A 25,331-nucleotide genomic window follows, 5' to 3' on the forward strand; every position below is an offset into this window, starting at 1 on the left:
ATTTATACATATTATAGGAAAATAGTTTTGTGCGTTGATAAAAGTGAATTAAGCACCTGTTTTAAGTGCCTAATTTTTCCCATGTTAATGGATATAAAGATTTATAAATCTAACTCAAATTAGTAGTTTGGGAGCCAGACATGAAAAGAACTACTATGATATAAATATAGTAAGCCCTCATTTAACACCATAGATAGGTTTTTGGAAATTGCAACTTTATGTGAAACAGAGTATAATAGAAGCAGGTCCTGAATAGCTTGGCCTGGATTGGTTTTTTCTCATCAGAGTTTATAATGTTATTCAAAAACCTGCTGTGCTAAAATAGATTTAACAGTGATTTGAAAGCATAGAAAATTGCTAGCTAATTATGTGACAAAAGTTAAACTGGAAAAGTATTTCAGACAGATACAAAGAATGCTTAGTGAAGGGGGGCACTCCAAATTCTGGGAGCATTGAAAAATGGTGTGACGTTCATCATGGGATTTCACAAGCAGGTGTGTGGGGTGAAGACTGTTAGGAAACAGACAGAAATCGGGAAGTCTTATCATTTCTCACAAGTTGGAACTGACAAGTCGGGTAGGTGATGGTTTGTCTTTGGAAGTTTCTAAGAAAAGAGCAACATAGCCAGATTTATAACTTAGAAATAGACCAAAGTAAAACTGGTACAAGATTTTCAGGAAGTAAAGATCTCCATTTAATTCAGGTGGTAGAGAATAAGTGCACTATAGATAGATTCAGTTAGATTTGGTCAATAGTGATTTACCAAGTGGCAAAATATCTCCACTTGGACATCATAATCAAAACCTGTAGAGCATGCTTCTTGTTTTCATAGTACTCTTACTATGTGAAAACAAGGGAGTAAAAGAGATCTATGAAAGTAAGGTTGAGAACTTCTTGGTTTATTCATTCTTGTGCATTAGATCTCATATCTATTCAAGGATATCAGTTCAGCAATTGTCCCCTCTTCTGCATCTCTGATTTGTTCCTCTCTCCTTGATTAGTCCCATCAGTATAATAGTTGCTATATGTTTCCCACTATAAAAAGAAAAGCCTTTCTTGATGCTTTTAATCCTGCCACTCCATTTCCTTGATCCTCTTAAAGCATAGCCCATTAGAATTGTCTATACTCATTTGCTCTACTTCATCTCTTTCCTTTCTCTCCCACTCCTGTCTTTTATCACTACCCTCCATACCTTACCAGATTACTAATTATCTCCATCCTCCTGTTATGTTCTCACTAGCATTGACACAGTTAATCACTCCTTTTTTTAATTTTTCTAGCTTCTGGATCTCTCTTCTATCCCTGTGACTGTTCTTTCTCAGTCTTTGCTACTAGTTTTTCTCCTAACCCGTAACTGTTATTAGTTTCCCCATGATTCAACTCCAGATCACTTCTCTTTCAGCAATTCTCTCTGGAAATCTCATCCATCTCATGACTTTATATACCATCTACTTGTTGATTGTTCCAAAATTAATGTATTCCATACATCTTCTTTGAACAGCATGTTTGTCGAGCTACCTACTTGGCATTTTTATTTTGGTCAGTAATAGACATCTTAAACTTATCATGTCCAAAGCTGATGTCCCTTAGCTTAATCTGTTTTCATATAAAAGTAAAAGACTAACAACTTTGCTTTCAAATTGTATATAAAATCCATTTACTTCTCACCACTAATGGTTGAAGGCATCATAAAACTGGATTCTTCTGGTTGAAACTAGTATCACTGCTTCTGACTTTGCTCTCGTCTCCCACCCCATGCACAGTGAATTGTCAATGAAAAATCCAGATTATATAATTTCTTTACTCAAAACTACTTCATGACTTCCCTCTTAGAGTTTAAGCCCAAGTTCTTACCATGATGCACAGTACTTCAAGATTTGGCCTTTTTGCTACCTTTCCAGTCTCATATACTAATTTACCCCTTGTTCAGTCTGCTCCAGGTAAACTGTCTGAGCTTTGCAATGTGATGTTTGGCTGCAGCAGTCTTCTCTTAAAATCTTCCATATCTTTCTCCTTTGCTTCCTTCAGTCTCTGTACAGATGCCACTTTATCAGTAATGTCTTCCTCACCACCCTATATAAAATATCCTTCATTTAGCTCTGTTGGACACTTCCTGCCCCTTTTATTGTGCCTTAATTTTCTACCCCTATGTAATATCAGTGAACATACTTGTTTTCTTCCACTAGAACACAAGCTCTGATTTTGTTTTTTTCTATCCCCCAACCAAGATGGTGCATGCCACATAGTAGGAACTCATTAGAATTTTTATGGGTAAATGAATGGATAACTAAATGAAGTTACCTAGAACTCAAGTTCCAGTGGTTCGGGTCTGGCTAAAGGAAATACAGGATTTTCAGATACTAGAAAGAAAATGTATTCTAGGGAAGGTGATAAATTTTGTTTTGGATGTGTGGTGTCTGAATGTGGAACATCAGGGTAAGGATTTCTGGTGCTATGGGTAGCTCAAAGTGGAGGAATAACTTGTAGGGGAAAATTCAACAATGAAGATGTAGTTTGATATTTTTATTATGTAGATGATAATTTAAGCAATAGAAATGATTCATATCACCTAGGGAAGAAGTTAAAATTTAGGGACAGGAATATTTTTAACAGTCAGAAAGAGAAAAGAAGGAAGAAAAAGAAATCAAGAGACAAACGTGTTGATATTAATGGTAAGAATTTTAAGAAGGAAAATAACTGACAGTTGTGGAGAGGTCGAGTAGAATGAGTTTACTCAAGAAGCAATTTCATTTTGGCATCTTGGAGCTTGTTAGGTATTGAGAACAATTTCTAGAGTAGTGAGAGAAATAAGTGTTCAATGAGTGGAAATTGAAGTGAAAATGGCTAGTTAAGATTACCTATTTCAGAAGGTTGTTATGAAGGGGAAGATAACAATGAGTTTAAGCTTAAAGTGGAATTAAGGCTGAGTAAAGGGTCTTTTAAGGATGGGTGAGGATTTCTGGCTAAATGAAAGAAGTAATAAAAAATACAAGCAGGTGGCAGAAAGTGAAAAGAAAGAGGTAGAATCATAGTTGAAAGAATGGAGTGAGATTCCTAAGGATACTGAGTTACTAGATGGTGTCAAGACTGCAGGTGAAGTTATTGGCCTTGAGAAGAGGACAAATATACTTCTTTGGTAAAGCAGATAAATAAGGAGTTCTGTGATAGAACTGGAGAGGGAAAAATAGAAGATCCATGTTTGATTTGCTATTTTATTATATGAAGTTGGAGGTAAAGTCAAAGACTGGGAGAGTGTGTGTGTGTGTGTGTGTGTGCATACATATATATCTGAGCTAGTTATATATACAATATAGATTTGGAAAGGGTGGTATTTTGAAACGTCAGCTATGATGAATGCAAAATAGTCTCAGGATAGGATTGCCAAGTAAGCTATTGAAGACCTATTTACTAGTGAATAATCAAACTTTTATAAATGTTTTCTACCCAACTGTAGCACAGCTAAGAAACGGCCAGAAATACAGCGTCCAAATTTTGCCGCACCTTGTCAGGAATTTCTTTCTAAATCTCATTTTTATACACATCTGACTTTGGAAAAATCTTCAAGCAATTTACCAATTTCAGAACAGCCTTATGAAGTTTCTGTCACAAGAAATGAAAAAAGGAAACACTCAATTACTACAGGCAAACTCATGAAAGTATTTGTTCCACCTTTTAAAACTAAATCACAGTTTCACAGAACTGAACAGTTTGTTAGCAGGATTACTAAATTGGAGGAAAATAAATACAAACCAAAAAACACAGATGAACGTTGCTCTGGTGATAGTGAAAATATTATTGACAGTGAAATTCATCAATGGAACAAAAATAACACTAGTCAAGCAGCAACTACAGTTTTCACTGAGAGTGAAGAGACTTTAGGTATAGTATGAAAATTTGTGTGACACATTTTTGCCTTTCATTTGTCTGTTTCTCACATTAAATAATGCCTTGAGGATTTTTAATGCTTTAATTTTTTTTTTTTAAGATTTATTTATTTATTTATAAAAGCACTGGGTACAGTCAGAAGCATGGGAGGGTAAGAGAATTCGCCAGAGCAGGGAGCAGAACAGGCAGACTGACGAAAATACACTGCTGAGGGGAACAGTGGACATGGCAGGAGAGGTCTGCGCGCCATGTGGGACCCTTGCCAGCAGCCGGGGATCGAACCAGAGCTGCGCCACCAGGGGAGGCCCTGCTTTAAATGTTTAAATGTTTTTAATGCTTTAAATTTTTCTAAGTCCAAAGATTAGGTTTGAATTCTTCTGTTTTCTTTCAAAGATAACGACTAAGGACTTTATTTTTAAAAAGCTATTAGACACACAATCTAGGATTGCCATTGCAACATATTTTATCAGACTATTTTCAAATTTGAAATAAAAAACTATTTCTATTCTTTGTAAGTTGAAATCTTTTTCCTTCTTGAAGATTTGAAACTAGAGCAAATTGATACATATAATTTTGTAAAACAAAGATGTAGTTTTTAAATTTTATATTCAATTTTTTTTTTTTGCTAATTATTCTTTAATAGATTTAACTTCAACTCTTCAGAATGCCAGAGATATACAGGACTTACGAATTAAAAAGAAACAAAGACAATGTATTTTTCCACAACCAGGCAGTCTGTATCTTGCAAAAACATCCTCTATGACTAGAATCTCTCTGAAAGTAGCAGTAGGAGGCCAACTTCCCTCTGCATTTTCTCATAAACAGGTATGCTTTTGTATATAATACCAAGCACTTTAGTAGCAAATGTAATTTTATTTTATTAACTAACATTTCCAAGATCTGTTAAAAAGACATCCATGGAGGGATGGGTGAATGAAAGCATGCTTCCTAGTCAGGCTACAACCTCCTCTGCTGCCTAGTCATACCAGGGTGATCTGAACTTCAAAATACTATTTCTGTTTCCCCTTCAAAGCTTGCTTAATAACTGCTTACTGTCAGGAAAGTTTTATTGAACTTGGGTGAATAGATCATAGCCCTGAACCTGCTAATAGCCATATACATTTTTAAAAGAGGATTTTTATTAAGGCAGTCCTATTTTGTTCGAATTTTAGGTAGTAGAGAGGTGAAAATAATGATAATAGTTAGCATTTATTATTTTGTATGTACTAAGCACTCCTGGACACTGTACATATGTTGCTTATAGGTAAATCTTTCTAAGCATTCTCAAAGTCACTATTATTTTGTCCATCATTTTATAGATAAATGCTCTGAAGTATAGATTTAATAACTGTCCCAATGTCATTTTACTAGTAAGTGGAAGAGCCACAATTCCAAAACTATGAGTCAGACTCCATAGTCAAGTTTGATAAAAGAAAAAGATATTTTGGAGTTACTCATGTGCTTTGAAAGTAGGCCAGGCCTGTATAGAAATCTGATCTCCAAATACTTAAACTTTTCACTGTTCTTTCCTTTCTAATTTATTTTGACTTAAAAAGTTTCTCAAAGCATTCATTTTTTATCCCTACAATAACCTCCTATAGCAGATAGAACAGGAAATACATACACAACGGTTATGAAAAAGGTGTAGCAGACTCTTGAATATGTGGATCACTCATGTTAAGATTTTTAGCTTCCAGTAAATAAGTTAAATATTTTCATATATATAGTTTCATTAAACTTATGTGAACAAATCATAGCTCTGAACCTACTAATAGCTATATAACATTTTTTATAGTATTCAGTTTTAGCTTATTTTCATTCTCTGAACTATGTTTTTTGTATGATTTTGTTTTCCATTCATCAATTTTTCTTTTTTTTTTCCTGCAGCTATATATGTTTGGTATTTCTAAACATTGTGTAAGAATTAACAGCAAAAATGCAGAGTCTTTTCAGTTTCACACGCAGGATTATTTTGGTAAGGAAAGTTTATGGACTGAAAAGGGCATACAGTTGGCTGATGGTGGATTCCTCATACCCTCCAATGATGGAAAGGCTGGCAAAGAAGAATTTTATAGGTATTCTTGCATTAAATTATATATTCTACCATCCATCTTTATCTCACAAGTCCCACATTTTTGTTTTCTTATCTCTCTCTTGAACTTAAAAAGTTGCCCAGAAATCAATTTTTATGCATTGAATTCATTTCAGTGCATTATTCAATTGACATTCTGTTGAAATATTTTAAAGAGTGAGTTATAGTTTGTTTGGGGATTAATCTAATTAATGAATTGCTTTTTCTTAAACTGGCCATTTTGAATGCATTTACAAAATAAGACATCAGAAAAATAAAGTTTGAATTGGCCTTATCATAAACAAATACACAAATACATTTATATCATATTCTTTCATAGGGTATTTCAATAAACATGTAAATGTTAAAAGTTAATCAGAAATGCTCAAACAGTAAACTAGTAAACTCTAGTGCCATAAAACATTAATAAGTGAGAAACTATAGAACCTCTTATGATTCTAATAAGAAACATAATTTAAAATTTTTGCTATCAGAAAGGTATTACTTTATGCCAATGGCAAGAGATGGGAAACTTTACTCTGGTGCCCCACCCCCCCTTTTTTTTTAACATTTTAGAAGAACAGGTTTATTAGGAAATGAAGAAAGAAAAAGAGAGGCACCTGCATAGTCACAGGTGGGCAGGAAAGCTGTTGGTGCCCTTACTTTTTGGTTTCTCTGATTTTTTGAACTTTTTGTTTTCTCTTTCACTTAATCTGTGCTTTAATTTTTATTATTTCTTTCCACATATCTGTTTTTGGATGCTTTTGTTCTTTTTTAGTTCCTTTAGCTTCAGTGTTAGATTAACTTGAGGTTTTCTTGGTTTTTTTATGTGGGCCTATATTGCTATTTTGCTCTAGAGTTCCCACTGCCCTGGGTTAGGTCGGCATCCACTTGCATGTGAGCAAAGTTTCTCCAGAGAATTTCAAAATGTTCCAGGTTTCCCCAGCCATGGCTTTGGGTAATTAACTCCCAGCCCAGTCACTCTCCTCTTCGCTTCCTCCTATTCCTTCCCCTCAGTCACCACTAACCTTGGTTCAAGATCTCTGTGGGGAAGTCTTAGGACTCTACAGACAGAAAAGAGAATCTGGATATTCCTATGAGCAAATATTACTTTTTTAGTAGTTGTTTTTGAGGGAGAGGATGACCCCAACCTCTCTATTCCATCATGTTGAGGGTAGAGTCTCTAACCACTTTTATTCTGTTTAAGCCACTAGAATGTATAAAGCAGAGAGGTGACGTGATCTGAGATGTTTTGTTTTTTAAAATTTTTTAATTGAGGTAACATTAAAATCCCCCCTGTCAAGGATGGCCTTGTAGTGCACCTACTGCCCAATAACTCTTAGTCCACCACCAGAAACTGTTATGCTTCCTTCCCTCTTTGTTCTTATCTGAGATATTTTTGAAAGAATGACTGGCTGCTGTTGTGATCCGATTATAGAAAGGGGCAAGGATGGAAGCAGAGATACCATCTTAAAAAACAATTGTAGTAATACACATGAGAAATGATAGCTTGGACCAAAGAGATGGCAGCAGAGTTGGTAAAAGGCAGTTGAATTCTGGATATATTTTGAAGGTGACACCTTTGGGATTTGCTCAAGGATAATATAAAGAATATGAGAGAAGAAGGAGGTTAAGAATGATGCCAACAATTTTGCCATTAGATTTAAGATATAAGCCAACAAAATCAATGTAAGAGTTATCACAGAGATGGAATATAATGCCATGAAAGATACTGAGAAAGAGCAACACAAATACTAGAAATAAACGTCAGTGTGGTGTGTTGTAAACCAAGTAAAGATAGAATTGCAGGCACTAATGAAGGACTAACTATATCAGTTACTGTTGATTGGTAAAGTAAGATGAGAACTGAGAATTGACGCTGGGTTTAGCAATGGAGAGGTCATTACTAACCCTAATAAAAATTGTTCAGTAGATTGGTGGGGTGAAAGCTTGATCAGAATGCAATAAAGGGGCAGTGGAAGAAGAAGTGTTAGACAGGGAGAATACAGTTCATTCTATTAAGAATTGGTAAAAAGAGAAGCAAAGAGGACAGTATCTGCAGAGGGAAGTAGGATCAAAGGATGTTAGTTTTGTTTAGTTTGTTTTTAAAGTAGAAAAAAGTATTAATTATGCTGATGGAAATCATCCAGATGAAAGGGGTGATCAGGAGAGAGAGACCTTTTGCTCAGTCACTGTCCTTGTCCAGACAAGAGGGGAGCTGGTGTGCAAATGTAAGGAAAATATGAAGTATAAAAGCAGAGGCATTGGGCCTCCCCAGTGGTGCAGCAGTTGAGCGCTGGGTTGCGAAGCTGCCCGCAGCCTCCGCGGCGCCGGTTCGATCCCCGGCTGCTCCCCGGCCACCGGAGGAGGGTCCCTCATGGTGCACAGACCTCTCCTGCCGCCCGCTGCTCCCCTCAGCCGTGTACTTTGGTCCTTCTGCCTGCTCTGCTCCCCACTCTGGCTCTGGTGAATTCTCTCACCCTCCCGTGCTTCTGACTGTACCCAGTGTTTGTATGAATAAATAAATAAATCTTTAAAAAAATAATAAAAAAAAGCATAGGCACTGTTGGATTGGTAGATGTGAGGGTGGAAGCCTCTGGAAGTTCTCTTTTAATTATTTGTTTTCTTAGTGTGAAAATGGGAAAGGAAAGAGAAATTAGAGATTTGAGCAGAGAGGCACCAGGACTAGAAAAGGGATTTCTTAGGTGACCTTAAAACAACCTCTTTTTTTTTTTCCCCAACTCTTTTTTTTTTTTAAAAGATTGATTGATTGATTGAGTGATTGAGTGATTTATACAAGCACTGGGTACAGTCAGAAGCACGGGAGGGTGAGAGAATTCACTAGAGCCAGAGTGGGGAACAGAACAGGCAGAGTGACGAAATACACTGCTGAGGGAAGCAGTGGGCACGGCAGGAGAGGTCTGTCGCGCCATGTGGGACTCTCGCGGGTGGCCAGGGACTGAGCTGGCACTGCAGCAGCCTCGCAGCCCAGCGCTCAACCACTGCGCCACCAGGGGAGGCCCTAAAAACAACCTCTTTCATAAGAAATGTAACCTAACTAAAATAATTTTAAATTAAGGATCTCACTTTTCTTTTGAAATAATTGTATTGACTAATATGTGCAGTGAGGAAGCTTTTATCAGCCTATTTTGATACATGTCATACAATTTTCTGAAACTAACTACATTCCTTCTTGATTTTACATTAACACATAAACTTATTAAACAATCTTGTACAATGTAATTTTTAGTGCACAAAATAGTAGTGGCTATTGAACTTGTATCATTGTATGTGTTTTTATTACATTATTCTACCTTCATTTTTTCAGTGCTCTGTGTGACACCCCAGGTGTGGATCCAAAGCTTATTTCACGAGTTTGGGTCTATAATCACTATAGATGGATTATATGGAAACTGGCAGCTATGGAATTTGCCTTTCCTAAGCAATTTGCTAATAGATGCCTAAACCCTGAGAGAGTGCTGCTTCAACTAAAATACAGGCAAGTTTAAAGCATTAAGGTATATAATCACATGCTGATTTGATGCAGACTTCTGTATAGCCTGTGATTTTAGTGTCATAGAACCAGTTGTTGGTGACAGTTACCATGAGCCAGTTGTTGGTGATAGTCGCCATCCCTCCCTTCTATTCATGTTGTACAGAGTAGTTCTCTTGTCATCCCAAGACCCCACTTAAGTGAAGTCACACATTTGTATACCTCTTGCTTCCCTCCACCTCCCCCCATTAACATCTTGGCATATGAGAAGAATAAGAATTACTAATTTAATTCACTCTTCAGAAATTGCAAATTTTTTTGCATTTTTGGTTTTAATATTTAATTTTTTAAATATATTACTAGTTACCAAATTTTAAATTCTCTGTCACTGTTTCTTCAGTAAAAATGATTAATTTTCATTCTCAATTATATTGATGACTTTTTTTTAATGTAATTCTGGACTTGTAATTCCTAAAGTACACATTTTTCTTTTTTAGATATGATACGGAAATTGATAGAAGCAGAAGATCAGCTATAAAAAAGATAATGGAAAGGGATGACACCGCTGCAAAAACACTTGTTCTCTGTATTTCTGAAATAATTTCATCAAGCACAAATATATCTGTACCTTCTTGCAGTAAAACTAGTATTGTGGATACCAAAAAAGGGAACATTATTGAACTTACAGATGGATGGTATGCTATCAAGGCCCAGTTAGACCCTCCCCTCTTAGCTCTCTTAAACAATGGTAGACTGACTGTGGGTCAGAAGATCATTATCCATGGAGCAGAACTGGTGGGCTCTCCTGATGCCTGTTCACCTCTTGAAGCCCCAGAAACTGTTATGTTAAAGGTAAATTAAATTAAAGCGTAAACTTTGTAAAAATTAAATCACTGATTCAGTTAAATTACAGAGGTTTTGCATAAAATTTTTTTCATTTACTTACACCTATATGAGGATGCTCAACTTTCTTTTGGGGGAAGGGCATAGAAGAACTGGGGTATAGGCCAGAGGTACAGGGGGTGAGAAGATTCACCAGAGACAGAGGTGGGGGCAAAACAGGTGAGTTTTACTGAAATATATTGCTAAGGGGAGCAGTAGGTAAGACAGGAGAGGTCTGCTGTGCCTGGCTGGGAATCGAACTCAGGCCATAGTGGTAATAGCACTGAGACTTAACCCTTAGGCCACCAGGAAGGCCCCAGGGTGCTGAATTTCTTAAAAATATACTGTAATCTTAGTGTAAGTGGTAGACTCCTTCCAAAAACTCCTGTGTTTTTTGGTGTGAGGGAAGAATGATCACCTGGCTACTTGGAATATGAAAGGAAATCTGAGATCTTAACTAATTTTATACAAAATTTCAAACATTCCTCCTATTTTCAGCCATATCTCATATTCCTACCTTCATAAGTTCCCTGTTTCCTCCAATTTCTGGAGAGTTTTCCTAATGTCATTTTGTTTCTTATTGGCTAAATAGAAGGTCAATAACTGAGAAACCTAGGGCAGCCTGTGTAATTCCCCTTATGCTTCAGTTTCGTTGTCTGAAAAATCGGGATAAGCTGTTAAGTTTAAATGTTAATGAATATAGGGCCTCCCCGGTGGCACAGCGGTTGAGCCCTGAGTTGAGAGGCTGCCCGCAGCCTCTGCAGCACCGGTTCGTTCCCTGGCCACGGGGCGAGGGTCCCACATGGTGCGCAGACCTCTGCTGCCGCCTGCTGCTCCCCTCAGCAGTGTACTTAGTCAGTCTGCCTCCTCTGTTTTCCGCTCTGACTCTGGTGAATTCTTTCACCGTCCCACGCTTCTGACTGTACCCAGTGCTTGTATAAATAAATAAATAAATCTTTAAAAAAAAAAAAGTTAATGAATATAAAGCACTTAACAAAGTGCCAGGCCACCATAATAAGTGTTTGGTGAATGTTTGCTGTATTTATTAACTGTAATCATTCTCAGACTGCTTTATGAGTTGCCACTTGTCCAACAGATTTTTAACTGCTTCATAAATTTCTGCATTCCAAAATTTTGGTAATATGTCATCAACTATCCTCTACAATTCTCTTTGTCCTTGTAGATTTTTTGTGGGAAGCCAGGTAAGTAAATGTGTATTAATAGCTCCTAATTAAATTGAAGTCTCTTTCAATAATTGCCTAATGTAATAGAAATAAATAAAAATTTTATAGCATCATAAACAATTTTTTAAGATACTGTATTTTTAAAGTATTTTCATTTTCATCATTTTTATCCACTTTCCTAATTAGTTGACTTTTTAAAATAAATGTTTGTAAAGCAACCCTAAAAGAATAAAAAATGTTATGAAATATGAAATAGAATTACATATATTTGTGTTATAAATCTGTTTATTCATGAATTTGTCCAGATTTCTGCTAACAGTACTCGGCCTGCTTGCTGGTATGCCAAACTTGGATTCTCTCCTGATCCAAGACCTTTTCCTCTCCCCTTGTCATCACTTTTCAGTGATGGAGGAAATGTTGGTTGTGTTGATGTAATTATTCAAAGAGCATACCCTATACAGGTATGATACATTCTTAAAATGTTCTGTGTACTTCTTTATTTTGAGACAAATAATTTTAATGAGCCCTCCCTCTCCTGAATTTTTGTTTGACATATTATTACAGTGGTTGGAGAAGACATCATGTGGATTATACATACTACGAAATGAAAGAGAAGAGGAAAAGGAGGCCACAAAATATGCAGAAGCCCAACAAATGAAACTAGAAGCCTTATTCACCAAAATTCAAGCAGAATTTGAAGAGCATGAAGGTAAAATGAGTTGTATGTTATCAGGATTTTTGTTTGTTTTCTTTTTGTGCTAACAGTTTCAGTGCTAATTTGATTTTTGTAATTGGGTGAATTTTATTTTGAATAAGTTATTTTTCTAATTCTGAAACTTTTTTTTCACTGTTTAAAATATATTATTACACATATATACAGATAAGCATTGAACTGGCCCCAGATAATCACATTTTATTCAGCACTTAGCCTTTAGATACTTATAAAATTACATTAGGCAATAAAACATTATATACTCACAACAGTTTTCAGAAATTAAGAAAACCATCAGAAGCTTCAGTGGTAAACTGTAGTATCTTTTTTGGTATTAGACATTAACAGTTAAGAGCTATCAAGTTATTTTCCACTAAGCGATTTATCATTAAGTCAATGTTCTTACCTACATTGTATAACTTTTGCATGAATCTACATTATATAACTTTTGCACATTTGTTGTTTAAAATTATTACTGACTTATTCTGTTTTTATGATTATGTGAATCATGAAAGTGTTTACTTAATTTACAAATTTCACTCTTTGTATGATTTATTAAACCATGAATGTACTTGTTTCAAATTTTCCTAAAATACTTCAACTGATAAATGACTGTTTTTCAGCCTTTATTCTTTGGGTATTTTTACTTGGCTCTCTAATTTCAGTGTTCTTAAATTTGTGACTTAGCTAATTGCTGGTACTTTTTTCCCTAGAAAATATAAGAAAACAGTGTATACCATCATGTGCACTAACGAGACAGCAAATCTGTGCTCTGCAAGATGGTGCAGAAATTTATGAAGCAGTCAAGAATGCCCCAGATCCAAGTGACCTTGAGGTGAGACAGTAAAAGTGTTACTGATTCCTCAGGGTCCTTGTCTGTCTTCAACCATTAAGCCCCCACAAATTTTGAGGTTTCAAATGAGGAACTTTAATTGTGCAATACACAGTACGCTAGAGGCAGGAAGTATCCAGGGCTGTGCTCTCCCAACCTAAGAGTAGTGTGGTTCCTGCTTTTATAGGATTGATTACCTGGAAAGGTAGCAGGGAGTTACACGATAGCAAATTTTGGGCAGGACTCTACTTAGGCATATACAAAAACACTACATGCTACCTCATACATTACTTTATGAGTCTATGCATACATTGGCATCTTGAGTCTCCATCCCAGGGGTATGCATTTTAGTAGGCTAATGAGACCTAGATAACTTCTGCCATCCGTGCCTGCCTGGCTATCAGGTGTAAGCTGGTTCTGGAGCCACTGTCTGAAGATAGGAAACCTCTGCATGGTAGAGAATATGTTTCTCACTTGTGATTAACTGAATTTCTGTTAGCCTGAGAACTCAATAGCAGGACAGTTAGTCTAGCAAGGTCTAACAAGAGGGTGTGGAAGGAGTTTTATGTTCATTCTTAAATATGAAAAGCTGTCCTATCTTCTGAATTACAGGAAGGAGTATATTAAAATGCTGTGTTTTACAATGGGGATGTGTGCATTTCTAGGGTCCTCAGTGATCTGTCAAACCAATGTGGTATGTGATTCTATACCAAGCAGAGGATGAGCAGATTAACTAATTTTATATATTAAACAAAGGTGATTTAATATGTAAACAAGACTTTTTTTTAAATGTAAAACAAGTACTTTCAAAGTAGTGTCTTAGTTTCCTTGTTCTCAGCTCTTAACAGTTTATTTCATAATCCTCTATTTTAAGGGTACTTAGGTAGAAGTTTCAGAAGAACACAATGTATTGGAAATATCACAAGATCTACCATTTATTACCTAAACAAATTGGGCACAATAGCAATAAAATATATTATCTTAGAATCAAATTAGATAGTCTATGTAAAAGTGTACTGTTAAAAAGTTCCACGTGTTATCTTACCATATGTAAGATAAGCTATTTCCTAAATCTTTGGACACCTGAGAGTGTATGTGTGTGTGTGTTTGTGTGTAACACAGATTCTAGAATTTGTTTGCTACATAGGGAGGGGAGGGGAAATTTTAGAAAACATTTACTTACTGAATTATCTCATTTATTTGATGATTTTATAAATCTCATATATAGCCTAACAATACTAAATAGTGGGACTACAAAAATAATTCTCCATTAGGAGAGTGAGCATGCTATTCTGAATAGAATTCCCTCGTATTACCAAATGTTACAACTCAGATTCTCCCTAAGAGAAAGGAATAATTTAAAATCCTTTGAGTATACATGATATAATTCTAGAAATTAAAAACCTTTATTATGCTATCCTGAAAAATGTTTTGCTTCCACCTCTTTTATTATATTTATTGAAGCTCGTGCTCTCTGAGTCATCGTGAAGATAATTTTATTTTCATCTACAAAATTTAATAAAATACTTTAGTCTGATTTCCTTTTATGGAATTTACCTATGAAGAAGAAATAAGAGGGTAAAATGAAAGTTGAAGGACTAAGTTGTAGACCTTGCCCTCCTCCACTTTGTACTAAATCACTGAACAAATGATTTACCTCTTAGGCATCATTCCCACTTTCTTTTTTTTTTTTTTTTTTTTTTTTTTAATTAATAAATTTTATTTTTATATTCCCCATACAATTGCAATCCCCCCATTCTGACCCCAATCCCTCCCCTCCCGCCCCCACCCCCAAAAAGTGTCTCTGGTTCATAGTTTTTGTTGATTTTGATTTTCACTTTCTTATAGTTATTCATTTTCCTGGTCCCTTATTTAAGTTTTCTAGATCCCTGCATTCCCACTTTCTTTTAAGGAAAGGTCCATGAATGGCTATTTTTACAGTTCTAAGTTTATATGGTACTCTGAGATTTCACTTCAATAAGATTATTGTAATTCTTGAAGGCAAATATAGCCATTAATTTCTAAAATAAACCTTCAAGTGGATTTGTTTTCAGTGACAGTGTTATATACTGTGGAACTTTTGAAATCACAATTGATATCTGTTTATTTTTAATTCATGTTTAAACTAAAGACTCTACATATTAGAAAGACCTTTGCAGGATACATAGAATTTCATGGTCTCCCTTCCCAATGTAAATTAGGATATTAAAATGTTTAGCAACAGCTTAGTACATTATGAATCAGGGTTCCATTTCCTATTTTACTTTTCCTCTATATTATTCTGGGTGAGATTTTCATGATGTACGAAGAGTAATTTGCTGAAATGGTTGGGAGAAAATGTAGACGCAAAAATATTTATAGTACATGTCTGTTTTAAATTGTATTTATTGAGCCTCCCTGGTGGCACAAGGGGTTAAGATGCAACCTGTGAAGCTAACCACAGCCACTGCAGCATGAGTTCGATCCCTGGCCAGGGAGCTACCCATATGGTGCAGCAGACCTTTCCTGACGCCCGCTGCTCCCCTCAGCAGTGTATTTCAGTCTGCCTGTTCTGTTCCCCACTCTGTCTGGTGAATCCTTGCACCCCCCACACCTCTGGCCAGTACCCCAGTTCTTGTATGCATAAATAAATATTTTTAAAATAAATAAATTGTACTTATTGTTCCATGGAGATTTAGTGAAATTCTGCTGAGGTCTAAGAATGAGGATTCTCTAGTCAATCCTTACCTATATGCCTTTGCAAGTTATTAATTCTCTCTGTACCTCAGTTTCATCATGTATCTCATGGAAACAATAATAGTAATCTGCCCATAGATATTATAGTTATTATAGATATTATAGTTATTATAGTAATGCATTTACCATACAAAATTAATGCATTAAAACACATACCCAGGCCTCCCTGGTGTGCCAGGGGTTAAATCTCAGTGCTAAAACCTCTATAGCCCAAATTCAGTCCCTGGCCAAGGAGCTACCCACATATGGCACCACGGATCTCTCCTGTCTTGCCAGCTGCTCCCCTCAGCAGTGTATTTCAGTCAGTCTGCCTGTTCTACTCCCCACTCTGTCTCTGGTGAATCCTCTCACCCCCATACCTCTTTGCAAAAATAAAATTTTTAAAAAAGCAAACATCCATTTCTCATATATAGCAAATAGTCAAATATAGCCATTTATAAGGTTGATGTTGAATGATTATGATTTTTTAAGTATCTTCATAGATAGGGGGTTATTTTGGTCCAAGAAAAAATTTGTCACAAGTATTAATAAACAGCTTGAAGCACCTGAAAATATGTTATGTGATAAGCTAAGTACACTAATCTCAATTTTTATGTTGTTACACACTTAAAGTGAACTCAATTCTGTTGTATTTTATCACCATTTAAAGGGATTCATTTACAGTAGATGACATTTTTGTCTTGCTTGCTTTTTATGTTAATCATCTGCCTTAATATATTAAATCACAGGATTATTTTAGTGAGGAGCAGTTAAGAGCCTTGAATAATCACAGACAGATGTTGAATGATAAGAAGCAAGCACAGATCCAGTTGGAATTCAGGAAGGCTATGGAATCTGCTGAACAAGGGGAACAAATTTTATCAAGGGATGTTAAAACTGTGTGGAAGTTACGTATCATAAGCTATGAAAAAAAAGAAAAATATTCAGGTCAGTATGTGAATTTTTTGTTTTGTTAAGTTAGAAATTATTAGTTTATTAACATTATTATTTTATTAATAAAATGATTTCAAATACTAGTTAAAAGTCCAAAGTTAGCATACATTAGAGGAGCACAAAATGAAAACATATCCTTTGATCTTTCTTGTCATCAGTAATTTATTTTTAATTTTAGTGATTATTAGTTCTTCCTTTTAGTTGTTGTTCTGTTTTTCTAGTTATATTGAATATCTGGCGTCCATCATCAGATTTACGCTCCCTGTTAACAGAAGGAAAAAGGTACAGAATCTACCATCTTGCAACATCAAAATCTAAAAGTAAATCTGAAAGAGCTAACATACAGTTAACAGCAACAAAAAAGACTCAGTATCAAGAACTACCGGTACAAACTTTTCATAATTTTTTAACTTTGATAAATGCATATTACTTTATAGGATCTACATATACTGATTTTTTTTTTTCTTGTAGGCTTCAGATGAATTTCTACTCCAAGTTTATCAGCCCAGAGAGTCCCTTCACTTCAACAAATTATTAGATGCAGACTTCCAACCACCTTGTTCTGAGGTTGACCTAGTAGGATTTGTCATTTCTGTTGTGAAAAAAATAGGTAATATATGGTGTATGTAATTGTAGCTTTTTATTGATGCTTTTGAAAATCACTTTCTTTTAAATTTTGTCTTCCTTAAGATTAATTGGAGGGCCTCCCCTGGTGGCGCAGGCAGTTGAGCACCGTGCTGTGAAGCTGTTCGCAGCCTCTGCAGCACCGGTTCAATCCCTGCCAGCATGGCAAGGGTCCCACATGGCTCGGCGGACCTCTCCTGTCATGCCTGCTGCTCCCCTCAGCAGTGTATTTCATCAGTCTGCCTGTTCTGTTACCGGCTCTGTCTCTGGTGAATCCTCTCACCCTCCTGCGCATCTGGCCTGTACCCCAATTCTTGTATAAAATAAATAAATCTTTTAAAGAAAAAAAAAAAGATTAATTGGAACTACCATTCATGAAATTTGGAAACAGTTGGTTTGCAAGATTTTTTTTTTTTTTTTTGCCTCTACCTTACCTCCTTGACCCTTTCATCCTTCACCCCGCCCTTTTTTTTTTTAAGATTGATTTATACATACAAGAGCTGGGGTGTAGGCCAGAGGTGTAGGGGGTGAGAGGACTTACCAGAGACAGTGGGGAGCAGACCAGGCGGATCCACTGAAATACACTGCTGAGGGGAGCAACAAGCAAGACAGGAGAGATCTGCTGCACCATGTGGGTTAGCTCCCTGGCCAGGCATCAAATTCATGCTGCAGTGACAGCAGATTGCTTCATAGTGCTGAGGCTTAACCACTTGTGCCACCAGGGAGGCTCTCCCCTCCCTCTTAACCTTAGAAACTCCACTTTGGTTATCAGTGTCTGCAAGTTCATACTAATTTTACTTTGATTCTTTATTTTACTGATATATGTGAAATAATCCCAACTTTGTCTTGATCTTTCTGATTTACTTAATCATACATAATTTCCTCAAGCTCCTTCCATTTTGTGGTAAATGGTAGCATTCCATCTTTCCTTACAGATGAATAGTATTCCATTGTGTTGCTATACCCTATCTTTTTAATCAGTCCTCTATTGGTGGTCACTTAGGTTGCTTCTAAATCCTAGCTCTTTTAACAATGTTACAATTAACTTTGTGGAGCATATAATTTGAGTTTATGGTTTGGTACTCTTCAAAGAGATACCTAAAAGTGGGATTGCTGCATCATATGGTATTCATCTTTTGAGGTTTTTAGGCACTGACTGGTTCCCAGAATGGCTGCAACAGTTTACATTTCCACCAACACTGTATTAGTGTCCCTCTTTCTCCACATCCTCTCCAGCTCTTGTTGGGGGTCTTTTTAGTATATGCCCTATTCACAGGTATAAGATGATATCTCATTGTGGTTTTGATTTGCATCTCCCTCGTTAAGTTTTTCCATATATCTTCTAAATATCCTCGTAAGTAAATAGTCTTTTCAGATCTGCTGCCCATTTTTTAATTGGGCAACTTGGGGTTTGTTTTATGTTTGACGTCACTTGCCATTGATTGATTCACAATTGATGTGACATTGTTTTGTAACAATAAATGTGATTCAGAGGCAGAGGATCACACCTGTTCAGATGCAAGTCACCATACCAAACTCACCACCAAGTTACCCATAGCCCTCCACCATTGTCCGTTGTGTCTCCACCAGAGTCCATTGTGTCTCCCCAACTTTACTCTCCCGTGTCTGCCTCTGGTAGCCTAAATTCTACAGTCAGATTTTTAGGGTTTGTCATTGGTTTGGTTTTTTCTGACCCTTTGTTTTGTATCTCTATTTCACAGGTAAGTGAAACCACTTAGTATTTGTCTTTCTTCTGGCTTTGCTTAGCATTATCTCCTCCAGTTCCATCCATGTAGCAAGTGTTCATCTTTTTATCGCTGAGTTGTATTCCATTATGTACATATACCATATCTTCCTATCCCGTTCCTCTGTCATTAGGCACTTGGGTTCTTGCCATAACTTGGCCATTGTAAATAGTGCTGCCATGAACATAGGAATGCATATTTCCCTTCGTTGTTTCTGCATTCTTCGGGTAGACACTTAGGTATGGAATTGCTGGATCATATGGTAAGTCTATTTTCAATATTTTGCGGAACCTCCATACTGTATTTCATAGGGGCTGAACCAGTCAACATTCCAATCAACGCTTATTCTTGTCTTCTTGATAATGGCCATTCTCCCAGTATGAGATGGCAACTCAATGTGGTTTTGAATTGCATTTCCCCTGATGCTAAATGACAATGCAGGTGAAAAATGGTAAATAACTAGGCTTGTAGTTTAACCTGGTGAAGAACACAAAGCAAGAAGGGCAAAGAATTTGAGGGTGTATGAAAGGAGGGATTTTGAACTTTAAGGATCAACACAGAGGAAAGAGGTGACATTAGGGGAATATGGAAAACTATGAAGGGTATATGAAATAACACTGTGGTTCTAAGAGTCAGAGACATACAAAAGGACATCCTCAGAGAAATGTCTCTCCCAATGTCCCTACTAATTCAATGCTGTTCCTCCTTTTTCCTACACCCTATCCCTGAAGTTTCTGGTTTATTTTTCCTGTATTTGTTTTGCACAAATGGACAAATACATGTCCTTACATCCTCCTCTTTCTTATAAGAATGGTAACAAACTAGCCTTTTGTCCTTTTCCTTTTTGACTTTACATTATGTTTGGAAATCAATTCATAGAGATCTTCCTTATTCTTTTGTACAGCAGCATAATGCCATTGTGTAGAGACACCCTGCTCCTGCCTATAAGCTAATACAAGATGCTTTCAATAGTTATATTTACAGACAGTACTTCAGTAAATAACCTAGGGCCTTGTGTTTAACCTTGTGTTTTCATGTTGACACAAGTTCACATGTATCTGACTAGAGCATATCTTACTATTTTTTCACTTACTATTTATTCAGAGTAGAAGAGTACTAGGAGTGGGTTGCTAGGTGAAAAGGTAAGCACATATGTTCCTTTACTAGGTATTACCAATTTTTTTCTCCAGATGGTTGCACAAATTTGTACTCCCACCAGCAGTATAATACCTGCCTCAATAATAGATATGTTGGGGCTTCCCTGGTGGCACAAGGGGTTAAGCACCGCACTATGAAGCAATCTGCAGCCTCTGCAGCATGATCCCCAGCCAGCCAGGGATCAACCCACATGGCGAGCAGACCTCTCCTGTCTTGCCCACTGCTCCCCTCAGCAGTATATTTCGTCAGTCTGCCTGTTCTGTTTCCCACACTGTCTCTGGTGAATCCTCTCACCTCTCACACCTCTGGCCTATACCCCGGTTCTTATATAAATAAATCTTTAAAAAATAATAATAACAGATATGTTGTCATTGGCATTGAAATTTTAGCACTTTAATCAATAGGTCATTTTGGAAATCCTGAGCTTTCTGTAAATGTAGCTACTTTCATTTGTTTCCACTATTAGCATACCAAAATAAATGGACATACTAGAGTTCCTTGCACTGTAAAATTTATCTAACATATACAATAAAAATTTTTATTCATTTTAGGTCTCGCTCCTTTGGTCTACTTGTCAGATGAATGCCATAATTTTTTGGCAGTAAAGTTTTGGATAGATCTTAATGAAGACATTATGAACCCTCACATGTTAATTGCTGCAAGCAACCTCCAGTGGCGACCAGAATGCAAATCAGAAATTCCTATTCTATTTGCTGGGGATTTTTCCATGTTTTCTGCCAGTCCAAAGGAAGGACATTTTCAAGAGAAATTCCATGAAATGAAAAAGACTATTGAGGTAAAATTAGTATTGAACACTACCACTCATTTTGGTATTTTCCTTTTTGATGGTTAGTTATCAAGGAAGTGGTGACTAGTAAAAATTGGATAGTCAAAGTTAACATAAGGTGGCATTGTCATATATTAATTGCTCATGAAACTGAGGAGATGGGGGATAACAGTTACTGAGAAGAAAAGAACGATTTTCAGGGAATTATCACAATGGTCAGAACTACAGACCATGTGGGCAAACTGGAAATTTACACATTAAATTAAGTTATTTGTGGTTCATAGTAGTTACCAGTGTAATTAGACACCAAATTTACATTTTTAAACTCCAAATCTGGTATTTTATACAGTTTATAGATATATTCAATTTTAAATAATCCTTAATAGAACACTACATTTATTTTCTCTAGATCATAGGGAATGCATTTTGTGCTTATGTCTATACATAATGTCTATACATTATATAATATTAGCTAAAGTTTTTTGAGTGCTTGTTATCTATCAAGTCTTGTTTTATGTCTGTCCATTTAATTCTCCACCAAATTTATAAAGTAGGGAACTGTTTTTACATTTTTCAGTAAGAAGCATAAAGGTTAAATCACACAAATTGGTAAAACCAGAATTCATATTTATACCATCTGAAAGCAGAGCCCAAATTATTTACTATGCAGTGCTGCCTCCCAATAAAATTTCTTAAATTGCTAACTAATAATCTATAAAATTTATGTTATATTTAAATACATTAGAATATCAAGCTATATAAAGCAAGTTTGTGTAATATTTTACCTAAAGACTCAATACACATTGTAAGAATAACACTCTGATTTATATGCTTTCTAATTTGAGGGGCAGATGGTTTACATTCATTATTTGGCTGCTGTACAGAGTACCTACTATTTACATTCCAAGTTTTCTCACAAATAATTCAAGGGCAGTTCAGAGACACCTAACTCATTTACATAGTATTTTGAAGTTTTAGGAAATGTTTTCATGAATTAAGTTAAACCATTTGAAATTGTTGGTAACCATTTATGACTTCTGAACCAGCTATTGCATGTGGTTTAGCTTACACATTATTTCAATTAATTCTTGAAACAGATATGAGGCAGTTCTCTCATTTTACTACTAATCAAAGGAGAACTTTAGATATTAGATGTTTCATGGTGTTAGGTAATAAATAGAGCTGGAGCCCCCATCTTTTACCTCCATGTCCAGTACCTTCTTGCTAATTGAACTGGATGGTTAAGAAGATCTCTTATCTTTTTTCCTGACATATACACACATACTTCCTTTCTCCCTCCAACAATTAAGTTCCTTTCATTTCTGGTTTTGTTTTGCTTTTTGCACTGGCATGTTTTTCTACAGTGGCAATATCATTCTGGTTTGTTTTGTCTGTATTTTTTATTTCTGGCTTTAAAGGTAAGCCTTTCTGAAAACAGGAATGTGTGGGTTTACATTTTATCAGTTTTTCCAATCTGTTTTCTTAGAATATTGAAGTATTTTGCAATGATGCAGAAAACAAGCTTATGCGTATACTTAATGCAAATGATCCCAAGTTTTCCACCCCGACTAAAAACTGTACTTCAGAGCCACATACTACTGAAACAGTCCTTGGAACAGGAAGTAAGTTTCTGGTAAGTTATGTAAATTTAATAAGTTTTATAAATACTACATATGGAGACAATATATTCTGGTGTATATCTAGAATAAACATGGTAAAATGTAATTTAACTTAATATAGAAAGTATGGTTATCTGGAAATTCTATGTTAATTAAAACTAGAATGTAACCTTCTTTGAGGGCAAATTTTACCAACAAGTGTTTTCATTTTTAGTATTCCAAGTATTAGTGTTTTGAAAGAATTCTATGCCTGTGTCCTTTTGCTAGGAGAACTATTTTAACAATTAGGGTTATTTCTAAGCTCAACTTAACTCTTTAAATCACAACTGCAAATCAAGCCAAAATTTATAATATTGGCTAGTGCCATTTGCTAAGTATATCTGCAGAGCTCATTTAATTTTCACAACCCTATTAGATAAAAATTACAAAAAATACGGCATAGAAAGGTTAAGCAATTGCCTAACATCACAAAGTTAGAAAAGTAGATATTAGAATCCAGGAGGTCTGTGTTCTTAAATTGGTTCTTAAAATATTTATCTTTATTTAATCTGTTACTAATAAAAAAGATTAAAGCACAAGTTATGTCTTCCACCTGTTTTTTTGTCTTTAACAGCAAGTAATCTTCATCTTTCTTTGCATATCATTGCTATAGCCTCTTATACAAAACTATCATAATGATTTCATGAAACTCTCTTGAAAAATCTGACCTATTATTAGCCACTGGGGAAGTGAGAATATATGTGGTACTGGTGGTTTAAATATTTTAGTGAAAAGCTTTTTTTATATATTAGTACATAATTATATATGCTACTTTTTTTAATTAATTTATATTTTTATTAGGTGTCTCCTACCAATAGGGAGTTGATTTATCGAACTCCAGTATCCCTTTGTAAGCCAAAAGGAAAGTCTGTTTCCACACCTGTATTAGCCCAAATTACTTCAAAAGAAGAAAAAGAGATTGATGACCCCAAAAACTGCAAAAAGAGAAGAGCCTTGGATTTCTTAAGTAGAGTGCCTTTACCTCCACCTGTTAGTCCCATTTGTACATTTGTTTCTCCAGCTGCACAGAAGGCATTTCAGCCGCCACGGAGTTGTGGCACCAAATATGAAACACCTATAAAGAAAAAAGAATTGAATTCTCCTCAGCTGACTCCACTTAAAAAATTTAATGACATTTCTCTTTTAGAAAGTGATTCAATAGCTGATGAAGAACTTGCATTGATAAATACCCAAGCCCTTTTGTCTGGTTCAGGAGGAGAAAATCAACTTATTAGCGAATCCACTAGGACTGCTCCCACTAGTTCAAAAGATTTTCTTGGACCAAAAAGACATTATACTAAATTGGTGATCAAAGAACAGGAGAATTCCCAAGCCATTACTGAAGAACATGAGACTAATATGCAGGACGTGAGTACAATAAAAAATATTTCCAAGAGATTGCAAAGGCGACAAAAACGAAAATGACACTAAGCTATTAACTCTTAACCTTTCCAGTTTGTAAAATATATAATTTCAAATTACATATCAGCATTTGTTTACTAAGAAATGGAAGCTTTTCCAGATTTATGTCAGTGCTTGTATACCATTAGAATGTTCTTTGTCTGCTTCTATAGTGATACTTTTATTTCATTTATGTCTTAAAACTGTGTATTTATTAACTAATCAAGAAAAAATTATGACTGGATTTGATTACTATAATATTTTACAAACAAAAAGGAAACATACCTCTTTTTTAGAATTGTGTCCTTAATTAAATGAACTACATTTAAAAGTACAGGCATTTTGGCTTAATTCCTTTTAGCTTAGTTCACATTTTAGGTTTTGTGTGTGTTGGTTTTTTTAAGAGGTAACCCACTATGAATCAGTTTTCCTAATGCACTCATTGGTTCACTAGTTCCATCCTAATCAAAAGTCAAGTTGAGTGAGACATTACAGGGGTGTTTTCTTTTCACCAATTCTTCATCCTTAAGTCAGCATGACTACAAGGAAAATAGAACCTTCAATTAATTCTTTTTATGGCATCCAATATGATCTCGTAAACTGTTTCAGTTAAAAATTTAAATATTTTAAATCAGAAGCAGATTTCATAGTGGTTTTTTTTTTAAAAAAAAACTACAGGATTATCTGGACCACAACTTGAAGAGAAAATCTTTCTTTTAAATTGACAATGATTCTATATATATGTTTTGTTTTTTAACGCTATCACAGAGCTCAGCAAGTACTCTATTTTAAACTTACTCTTTTCTAACCACCAGAGCAGAAGATAATAGTTTAATTTATGATATTCTTATTCGTTACTTTCTTACGTTTGAGAAGAGAAAGCAATTCTAATGAGCTAATAGCATGGGGAAGCTCATAGATCAGGTTTTTGATATGCCTTAAATTTATACATTTTCAAATCTAAATATAAACATATTTCAAAGTCAGGAATAAATCCTTTTAAAAAGCAATTTGTTTTCTTAACTGTGCCTTCATGATTCTTCTTACTTCTAAAAAGCATTTACATAATATTTCATTCTGCTATTCCTTTTAACTTAAATGTTCTGCCATTTTTATTAATGAGATTTTAAATTTTGTCATAAAAAAATTTTGTTTTCACATCCTAATAATTTCCCTGCTGATTATTCCCACTCTACAATATAGAATAAAACTTGAGTCTCAGGTGAACA

General features: G+C 35.4%; 1 protein-coding gene across 2 annotated transcripts in view; it reads left to right on the plus strand.

Moving 5' to 3' along the window:
* The window catches only part of BRCA2 (BRCA2 DNA repair associated), a 60,322-nt gene extending 35,219 nt beyond the window's left edge, over positions 1–25,103 (plus strand). Inside the window, exons 14-27 of one of the 2 annotated variants that reach the window (XM_037527143.2) lie at positions 3,456–3,880; positions 4,530–4,711; positions 5,774–5,961; positions 9,286–9,456; positions 9,948–10,302; positions 11,822–11,977; positions 12,081–12,225; positions 12,942–13,063; positions 16,525–16,723; positions 16,951–17,114; positions 17,201–17,339; positions 20,808–21,052; positions 22,530–22,676; positions 23,503–25,103. In XM_037527143.2, the coding sequence (XP_037383040.1) occupies positions 3,456–3,880; positions 4,530–4,711; positions 5,774–5,961; positions 9,286–9,456; positions 9,948–10,302; positions 11,822–11,977; positions 12,081–12,225; positions 12,942–13,063; positions 16,525–16,723; positions 16,951–17,114; positions 17,201–17,339; positions 20,808–21,052; positions 22,530–22,676; positions 23,503–24,126 (3,262 nt within the window). In that variant the 3' untranslated portion in view covers positions 24,127–25,103. The remainder of the gene's footprint in view (positions 1–3,455; positions 3,881–4,529; positions 4,712–5,773; positions 5,962–9,285; positions 9,457–9,947; positions 10,303–11,821; positions 11,978–12,080; positions 12,226–12,941; positions 13,064–16,524; positions 16,724–16,950; positions 17,115–17,200; positions 17,340–20,807; positions 21,053–22,529; positions 22,677–23,502) is intronic. The other variant, XM_054701908.1, reaches the window with a different exon arrangement.
* The last annotated feature ends 228 nt before the right edge of the window (positions 25,104–25,331 follow it).

This window comes from Talpa occidentalis, unplaced genomic scaffold, assembly GCF_014898055.3.
Source record: "Talpa occidentalis isolate TD23 unplaced genomic scaffold, MPIMG_talOcc4v2.1 talOcc4.5, whole genome shotgun sequence".
Taxonomy (NCBI): Eukaryota; Metazoa; Chordata; class Mammalia; order Eulipotyphla; family Talpidae; genus Talpa; species Talpa occidentalis.